This window comes from Habropoda laboriosa, unplaced genomic scaffold (assembly GCF_001263275.1).
Source record: "Habropoda laboriosa isolate 0110345459 unplaced genomic scaffold, ASM126327v1 scaffold948, whole genome shotgun sequence".
NCBI lineage: Eukaryota > Metazoa > Arthropoda > Insecta > Hymenoptera > Apidae > Habropoda > Habropoda laboriosa.
The window spans coordinates 73180-83739 of NW_017101033.1; the positions used below are offsets into that span (position 1 = coordinate 73180).

Sequence of the window (10560 nt, forward strand, 5' to 3'; positions counted from 1 at the left end):
TTCTATGTTTTGAATTGTCATTGAAGCTATTCGAAGATTATTATGAAGGATAAACTGATTTAAATAGAAAGTCAGTGAGAGGGTAGAAGATACAGTCCATAATTGGTAAGTGATGTAAGTTTCAGTCGACCAGTATTTTGTTACAGTTTCCCCTGAGATGGATAAGTCTGATTTATCGTGGCATATACTTGAAGGAACTTCGTAAATACAATTGCATCCTGCAATAAGTACCTAAAAAAGTGGAAGAAAGAGGAAACTCGATTCATCGGGTTTTTAAAGTTTTCCTCGTTTTTTTTTAGAATATCCGAAGTACTTGACTAACTTGAAATCTTCTTAGACCAAACGAGGGATAGTAGGGAACAAGAAAAATCCAATTTCAGCCCCGTTGGTGTGTAATTACCAAGGAATGTCAAAATGGGGAAGATGCAGGTAATGTTTGAATAATTCTCCTCTTACCAACACTTTCTACGCTAAATATTTCTAAAATCTTTTAAACATTATTGAGACAAAATTGTTTAAATATCGCTGTATTAAATTTCGTAAAATTTATACAATACATAAGAGGAGCGAATGAACAATATTTAAAATTATTAACAAATCGTACAGGAATTTGAGGAAAACTTCTGCAACCTATTCTGTCAAAGGAAGTATCTTATAAATAAAACTCGTTTTCCTTTTGTGGTACAAAATAAATTATATAATTATACATTAAAAAATTGTTCATGTGTTTGAAAATATTGCAATCACTTCCCAGTACAACCCTAAATATGTTGAATATAAAATGTACTTACACTTATACGTAGTAACTTCACATTTAAAATGTCTACGATACAAATGTTAGAAAAAACATTTCCCTGTTTGTTAAGTATTATACAGAATCACAACTCTTATACTGATCTGATTAGAAAAGAAAATATATTGAAGATTTCATTTAGAAAATATTTTCTCGAAAACATATAAAAGGAACGGTTAATTATGGTTTTCAGCATATAGTCGCTTACATAACTGGGGGTGCGAATGGTATCGGAAAGGCTATCGCTGAGAAAATTCTTTGCGAAGGTGGCAAGGTGGTGCTGGCCGATATATCTTGCAATGGAGCTAAAGTTGCCGAGAGTATGGGCGAAAAAGCTTTATATACGTGTACCGACGTAAGTTCAATTGCTCGTAAGTCTTCGATATCGTTTAGACGAATATATCTGTGCATTATACGTGGCAAATATTCTTAACTTCTTCGAAGACATTTCTAAACCAAACCGAATTGTATCACCTTTCTTTCTGCTTTACTTAGCACTCCACACGATCCATAAAATCTTCTAACGTTGTATAGAATGTTTCAAAAGCACAAGTTCAAACTGTACGGGTTGATGGAGGAACTAAAAGAGTGTTCGTTGGCCAAGGCTTTTTGCTTCGCTCAAAGAAATTTGTCTCGTCGACCTGTACATTTTAGTCCTACTTTTAATAGACTCTGTATATCACGGTATATCGTATTCACTTGACAAGTAATTTTATTGTTTGACAAAGTTCGATGGAAACAATTTTTGTGCAATTCTAGTGCAACGTGGATAATAGAATAAAATTAGAATTTTAGTGCAATCATAGATAGATAATAAGAAAACAACCGTAAATTTATAATTCCTAAGTAATGAAAGTTACTTTCCATTTTTTTTTGATAAAGTTTAATAGAAAAATTTTTCCTCTAATTCGTGTAATTTGAATCAATTGAATTTTAGTGCAATGGATAGGTAATAATAAAATAGCCGTAAGCTTGTAATTTGAAAAGTGTCGGAAAAGATAACTTAGCAAAGAGTGTTTCTCTATTTCAAAGGTTCTAACGAAACCGTTTCACAGGTAAGAATCGAGAAGGACGTTTTAGACAGCATGAAATGCGTGAAGGATAAATTCGGCGGTGTGAACGTGTTGATTAATTCTGCCGGTGTCGCCGGATACGAGGCGTTGTACGATTTCAAGAATAAAAAGCCTCATTCGATCGAAATGTACAGGTGTTTGTTCGACACAAACGTGTGGGGCTTGTTTAACGTAACCCGCTTAATGGTTGGTCTGATGGCGGAAAATAAACCGGATGCAAATCAGCAGAGAGGTGTTATTATCAATCTTTCGAGTATGATGGCGTATGAGCCACCACCCACTATGGTAGCCTATGGCAGCACGAAATCCGCGGTTTCTGGCATGACGGTGCCTATGGCCAGAGGACTCGCACAGAGTGGGATACGTGTCGTCGGCATATGTCCTGGTTACATAGAGAGTCCTATGACAGGTATGTCAATGCTACTTGTGACTACTTGTGGTCGCGAACCTTTTACTGCCGAAGGAAGTACACTGCTGTTCATAAGTACCAAGGCACCTGTCATATTCGAACAGAAAGTATTACACGATTTAAACGAGAGTGATCATGATTACATGATTTAAATTACACGTGTTCACGCTATTATTTTCCAGCATTTTTTCTCGTACGCGGTTGATTTTTCAGGAATATAGAAGAGGACAAATTTTCGTTATTTTGTATGCACAATGCGATGACTTGAATAGATTTCTCAAATTTGCAATGGTTTTCGCGTAACGATGATGGGAGGAATTTTTTGAAATATTGATAACTGTAATTGTTTTTATATTATATGAAAGCGGTTGTCGAGACAGGTTCAACGACCTGCAACAAATTTTCAAACTGAATTTCATGTATGTACTTGTACTACAGGATTCCAGACATAATCATTTTGATCAATATCATAATAATTTTATGAGAACTGTTTAGGTTTGCTTTATATTTAAGTTTCCTAATATTTACGAACGGGAGTGTACATACAGGGCTCGGTGAAATTATCTCTCGGTTTTAACCCTTTAACGTTCATGCACATGTCTCACACGTGCACAACTAATCCTCCAATAAGTGCAACATTTTAAAATTATTTTCTTTCACTTTCCATATTGCGTTATCCTTTCTATTATGACAAAAAGAGTAAATTACAGCGTTATAAATAATGAAAAATTTATTTCTATTCGCTTAGGAAATAATGAAAAAAAGAAAACAAAATTGATCTTATTTGGCACATTAAGTTAAGAAAAATGTGAGAGTAAAGGGGTTAAAGGGTAAATGAAAAAGGCATTATGAAAAATTTCAAAATCATATGGCTTCTCTTTCGACATAAATGGAACGTAACAAAAGGGTTAATTACTAGAATAATAGGCTTATTTATTAGTTGTATTGCATAAATAAATACTTCGATACTATCGATAATTCTGAAATTCAGCTGTGCAAAAACCGGAGGAAAAAAAGCATTGGGTCACGATGAAACTAACGCCGAAACGTTACGGAACATGTGAAGAGGTCGCTCATTTGATTCAAGCATGCATCGAGAATCCATTGATAAACGCCGAAAATATACGTATAGATATGGGCTTCCGCTACAGTCAAGTTGGCGATAGCCAACAAGACTCGAAATGTTAATTACGACTTTTTATGACAAAGGAACATAGATATTGTCGCAAGCGTGCGTGATAATCGTGTCTTCGATAATGTCATCGACAAATATCACTTCGGCAGTAAATGTGATCATTTCATAATACAACTTCGCGAAAATAAACTGAATCGCTCAATTTAATATTTAACATAAACATTGGCTTACTTTGTAACACAATTTAATACGTTAACACAAAACGTGAAGGATATTCGTTGTCTTTAGGTAGATGTACCGTCGCATGCTCGTAACCTACGTTCGAATTATAATTTCCCAACCAGTCACTCGTACAACTAACGAGACCACTTATACGATATATTATTTTCATTAATTCGAGAAATAAATTTTATCATCATATTCGTCGAAAACTTTCATCTACGGTATGTCTCGTTCAAATATAATATAAATAAAAAGAACTACCCACGTCAAATCGACGTGCGTTACGAAAAGTAGCACGTTTCATTTGTCTTACCAAAAACAGCATGCTTGTCTCCGTTGTCACGAAAAATATTACGTTTCTTTTTCCGACGCGAAAAGTAGCACATTTGAATGGGGTGGTCTACGAAAAATAGCATGTTTCGTCTTTCACTGTGAAAACTAACACGTTCGAGTAATTTGCCATGAAAAGTAGCATATACCGGTTGCAGCGACGAAAAGAAGCACGTTTGATGAATGCTTGGCTATGAAAAAAAACATGTTTAACTTTATACCACAGCAATCGACATGATTTTAGACTTTTTTGGACTATGTAAGTCAGATATGATCGAATCTACGGTATTCCTCGCTTAAGGGAGTACAGTATATTCTCCACAAGTGTCAGACCTCAAGGAAGCTAAACCTGACACTCGTAGAGTCAGGGACTACGTTTTCGAGCCCCGCGCCCGCCTTTGTAGTTTGCCGAACGTAGACAAGGACAGCGAATAAAAGATAAGCATGAAACGTGAGTCGAGACAACCAAGCGATTTAAATATCAACTTTTTTAATTTTACGTTTTTTTATCCCAAAATAATGTCGCGAAGAACTACTATCGCCTAGCCGACGTTATAGGAGTATATTCGCTTCGTTTAACGGTAAGAGCGGAACCGTTGAGCTTTGAATAACAATGCACACCTTTTTATTCGGTACCAAAAAAAAGGTAAGGTTTCGTTGGACGCATTTAGTTTCAGGAATTATTATTTACGTCGAAATAATTAATTATCTTTATTTTGCCCCACCATCGTAGTTCGAAAATTCGGCGCCGATGTCCAGAGTGCATAGCAGAATCGTACTCCATTCAGAGTGCGAGTATCTTACCGGTACATTACGTCAAAATCGCGAAGAAATACTATCTCCAAGCGCGACTTTATATGTGTATATACGCATCGATTAAAGGTAACACGGGAACCGAGTGAGATATTGAAGAACCAGACACACGCTTATATTCGTGACCAAAAAATTCTAAGATTTCGATGCATACATTTAGCTGTAGGAATTATCTTTAAAGTGGAAATATTTAGTTATCTGTATATTCCCCCACCATCGTAGTTCGAAAATTCGACGCCGGCGTCCATAATGCATACCAGAACCGTACGCCATTTAGAGTAGGAGAATCGTCCCAATATGATATGCGAAGGTCGCGAAGAAATACTATAACCATGTCCGACGTTATATGTGGATATTCGCATCGTTTAACAGTAACACGGCAACGTATGAGCTATTGGAAAAACAAAGCGCACCTTTGTATTCGGTACCAAAAGAAGGTAAGGTTTCGCTAGATATATTTAGCTGAAGGAATTATTTTTAAAGTCGAAATATTTAATTATCTGTATTTGCCCCCACTATCGCAGTTCTAAAATTCGACGCCGACGTCCAGAATGCATAGCAGAATCGTACGCCTTTTGGAGTCCGTGTATCGCACAAGTATGTTATGTGAAACTCGCGAATAACTACTATCACCTAGCCGACGATATATTTGTATATTCGCTTCGTTTAACAGCAACACTGCAACCGTGTAAGATATTGAAGAACCACGCACACTATTATAATCGGGATCAAATAATTATAAGTTTTTGATGCATACATTTAGCTGAAGCAATTATTTTTAACGCCGAAATATTTAATTATCTGTATTTGCACCCACAGTCGTCGTTCGAAAATTCGACGCCGATTTCCAGAATGCTTAGCAGAATCGTACACCATTTAGAGAATGTGTATCGTACCGGTAAGTTACGTGACAATCGCGAAGAAGTACTATCTCCAAGCGCCACGTAATATGTGTATATTCGCTTCGTTTAACAGTAACACGGGATCCATTTGAGCTATTGAAAAAACAAATCACACCTTTGTATTCGGTACCAAAAAAAGGTAAGGTTTCGTTGGGAACATTTTCTTGTTGGAATTCTGTCTAACGACGAAATATTTAGTTTTTTGTATTTTCCCCCATATCGTAGTGAGAAAATTCGACGCAGTTGTCCAGAGTGCATAACAGAATCGTACTCTATTTGGAGTACGAGTATCGTACCGATACGTTACGTGAAAATCGCGAAGAAACACTATCTCCAAGCGAGATATTATATGTGTATATTCGCTTCGATTAACAGTAACACGGGAACCGTTTGACCTATTGAAAAAACAAACCACACCTTTGTGTTCGGTATCAAAAAAGGGTAAGGTTTCGTTGGGAACATTTATTTGTAGGTGTAACAACTAGCAACAAAGACGCCAAAAATTTCATTTTTCGCGAGAGGACACTCTATCCTCGTCGTCAGCCGAATAATCGCGTAGCGATAGAAGCGTCTAGAAGAAACTAGCTTGCGATCCGCGGTAGACTCGCGGTTTTCCGCGGGAGACTCGCGGTCTCGTGCGGGAAAATACTTAGCGACGCGTCTTGTTGATTAGCCGCGCTTCATTAGCAACGGTCAAATATATATACCACTGCCGCGGACGCGGCCGTCATTCTTGCTGTACTCTATTGGGAGAGAGGTCTGCTTGGAGAGAGGTCGCCCTTCAGAGTGGGAGAGTAGGAAGCCAAGATTTCGGACGGCCTTACAGCACAGGAAAGTACGGGGACTGACACCTGGGTCACTCTCTGGAGGAGAGAACGGCTGGACTATCCGCCGGGCGCGTCTGAGAGAGGAGAGTACAGGGAGGATACCCGGACGCCTGAGGAAGCTCGGAGAGGATTACTTAGTACTTCTGTTGGTATGAAGAGAACGGCTGGAATATCCGCCGGTCGCCTTCCAAAGAGTAGAGTACAGGAGGCTCATCGGACGCCTTCCCGCAATAATTGTTATAATTCACTTCACGCGTATTACATAATATTGTGATAGGAGAGCACGAGAGCTATACCTGGGTCGCTCCTGGAATGGAGAGAACGTCTGGACTATCCGCCGGTCGCCTTCCAAAGAGTAGAGTACAGGAGGTTCATCGGACGCCTTCCCACAATAATTGTTATAATTCACTTCACGCGTATTACAGAATATTGTGATAGGAGAGCACGAGAGCTATACCTGGGTCGCTCCTGGAATGGAGAGAACGTCTGGACTATCCGCCGGTCGCCTTCCAAAGAGTAGAGTACAGGAGGCTCATCGGACGACTTCCCACAATAATTGTTATGAATCGTTTTATCCGTTTCGTTCATATTGTAACGGGAGAGTACGGCTGTTTAAAGCCGGACGCCCGAAAGCGAAAGCAACAGCTCGAACTCTACATTGACTTGTTCAAAATTATTCTGTATCAAATATTTAACATGTACCGACGAAAAGTAAATAAACATTTGTGTATTTTTCCCAGATACCAAAGAATATGCTATCAATCCATAAATCCTACTACATAGGGAATATTTTTAAAGCCGAAATATTTAATTAGCTGTATTTGCCCCCACAATCGTCGTTAGATAATTCGGCGCCGATGTCCAGAATACATAGCAGAATCGTACTCCATTTCGAGTACGAGTATCGCACCGGTACGTTACGTGAATATCGCGATGAAATACTATGTCCATGAGGGACGTTATATGTGTATATATGCATCGTTTAACAGTAACACGGCAGCCGTGTGAGATATTGTAATAACAAAACACAACTTTGTATTCGGTACCAAAAAAGGATAAGCTTTCGTTGGCCACATTTAGATTTAGGATTTACTTTTATCGTCGAAATATTTAGTTATCTGTATTTGCCCCCACCATTATAGTTCGGAAATGCGGCGCCAATGTCCAGAATGTATAGCAGATTCGTACTCCATTTAGAGTACTGGTATCGTACCGTTGCGTTACGTGAAAGTAGCTAAGAACTACTATCACCTAGCCGACATTATATTTGTATATTCGCTTCGTTTAACAGAAACACGGCAACCGTGTGAGATATTGAAAAACCAAGCACACCTTTGTATTCGGTACCAAAAAAAGGTAAGTTTTCGTTGGGAACTTTTATTTATTGGAATCATTTCTATCGACGAAATATTTAATTACTTGTATTTTCAACCACATCGTAGTTCGAAAATTCGATGCCACGTCCAGAATGCATAGCAGAATCGTACTTCATTTTGAGTACGAGTAGTGCCGCAGTGTGTTATGTTAATGACGCGACGAGATACAATCTCCTAGCCGACGTTATAGGTGTATATTCGCTTCGTTTTAATTATAAAGCATAATACTGTAATCCTACGCTTAAAATGTATTTTCTCGTACTGCGAGCGAGATAACATGGGCGTAGCAATGACGCAGAGCTAGGCGTAGGACCATCTGTACTGTCACTTGTAGAATCCAAATTTACTGACTCTTGTAGGAAATTTACTGTATTCTGGTCTAGCGCGTGAGTTTCATTGCCACCTTTCAGAATTTTTTATGGATAATCAAAGTAAATGTAGTACACGAAATTTTTTCTAATAATTTAATCAACCTTTTAACAATATTCATATATATTTTTTAGCGTGAAGCAATAAGTGTAAGATGTCTGTATGAAAGCATGAAAATTGTGTGTACGTCTAATTGGTTGCCATGATTCCATCCTTCGTAGACGTCAGAAACAAATAATTTAAAGAAAATTCTGTTCAGTAAAAGCGTTGCTATCGTCTGAACCAAAATCATTTGTTAAAATGAATTTTTAGCAAAATGGTGCCATGTTAAATAGAAAAGTCCCTTCAATGGTGAGATTAATTTGTTAATTACAAATGCAATTTTGCAGATATCTTTATAATTTTGGTTCAGACGATAATGACGACATTTTGGAATATCCACGCAAAATTTCATTAACATCGGACACACCGTTATTGAGATATCGTGGCAAACATTTCGCAAAACATGGTTTCGAGAAAATCGCGTTTAAAGTTTCAGTTTAAGTTTAGATACAATGAAGAGAAATTAGATGCACTTATAATCAATCAATAATATCTACACTATACAGCGATCCTCCCTCTTCTTCGTAAAATTCTAACTGATCCGATTGTTTATAATTACAAGCAATTCTGTACTTTTTCTGTTGCATCTGACTTGCGCTGCTCCGATCGGTTTCAACGTACCTTAGCTTCGTTACTGATAAATTTCTTTGTTCTGGGGACCATTTTGATTCCCATAGTGGCATTCATTTCTCAAAGAAAGCTAATTCCTCTATGAAATATGCAAACAGTTAGAAATGTTGCAATTTGAATTGTTGTCGTTGATTTGTGCTTCGGAACAAAATCCATATTAGAGAATTGCGACTCGACTATTTTTCGTGTTAGCTCTCACACATTTCGCCAATAAGTCATGTGAGGTCAAATGTTTATAAATCAGCTTTATTATTAGTAAGACTTGTTCATCTATTAGCTCTGTAGCTATCATCTGTAGCTATTCAGCTAGCACGATAATCCGCGCACAGTTTCTTTTAAACCTCTACAACTTCGTTATTTTTTTGAATTTCAAAAATATACTTGGGGAATATATTGTTAAGACTACAAACATTCGAAAAATATAAAAATCGTAAAGTCGATTTTTTATACTTCTAGACCAGAATACCCCCTTATTTGAGGCAGGCTCGGGTCCGCGTCACGACTGTTATCGATGGAGGTAAGGGTTCTGGGAATTGCTGGCTGTTATCTCTCTTCAATTCGTTCGCTTCTTGAGTACATCGGAGACAAGAGTGAGAAACATGTTCATATTTTTGTTCGTTTTGGAGATTGGATGGGGTTATTGTTTATTAAACAATATTTTCAAATGTTGAATTTTTCGATGAACAATGTATTTGGACTACTTAAACTGATTTTAAGTCAGTTAGTTTTCGTGCTATTCTTCGTGACCTGATATTCGTAAGAGACAATGAAATGTAGTATCGGGGCCTCCATACCCACATAGGAAACCGACCACGGAAAAGAGAGGGGGAGTAGTTGGCGTAGTGTGCAAAGTCTCGGCTTGCTAAGCCGAAGTTCGATTCCCATTGGGTCCCTCGAAAATTTTTCCGTCGGTTCCTACAGAAATGTGCTTGTTTACGTGACAAACTAACACGTGCTGTTCATTGTATGACAAATGAAACATGCTACTTTTCGTAACGCACGTCGAGATTTTATATTCTTCGAAGCCATACAACTTTCTTCGCTGTCATCAATAGCTATCGACGATATTCGTGTGGATCGATTTGAACGAGATACCCTGTACAGTATCTAATCCAAAAGAAGCCCAAGTCAGAGATGTCGCAAAACAAAGAATAATGATCCTGGTAACCGACGGAAGACCCGATCAGCCGACAGCGTTCCCGGGGACATCGCGTGATCAGCGTCGACGTGCAGCTGCACAGCCACTTACTTTCTTCCGGATGAAATTTATGTATGGAAATATCCTCGAGTGAACATTACGCATGTAGAATATCACGACCAAGCAGCTGGAGGTCCTCCCGTGACGACACTTCGTAGGAAAATGTATTTTAGCGCCCACGATAGAGGCGGCAAGGTGGAAATACGCGGTGGATCGACTCTTCCCTCTTTTTTCCCACTCCATTCGTTTTCCCCAGGTTGCCTCCGTCCGCGAACCTGAACCTCTGGAGTCTTCATCGACAGCCCCGGAGCCATCTACGCCGCGAACGGCTGCATACGTATATCTACTATACATACACACGCCGGCTTCTTCTTTCATATT

General features: G+C 38.4%; 1 protein-coding gene across 1 annotated transcript; it reads left to right on the top strand.

Annotated features, from left to right (window-relative positions):
• Positions 1–414: 414 nt before the first annotated feature.
• Positions 415–3463, top strand: LOC108577991 (3-hydroxyacyl-CoA dehydrogenase type-2-like). Its single transcript, XM_017941233.1, has 4 exons — positions 415–429; positions 987–1148; positions 1849–2275; positions 3267–3463. The coding sequence occupies exons 1-4, from the start codon at positions 415–417 to the stop codon at positions 3461–3463; spliced, it is 801 nt and encodes a 266-aa protein (XP_017796722.1).
• The last annotated feature ends 7097 nt before the right edge of the window (positions 3464–10560 follow it).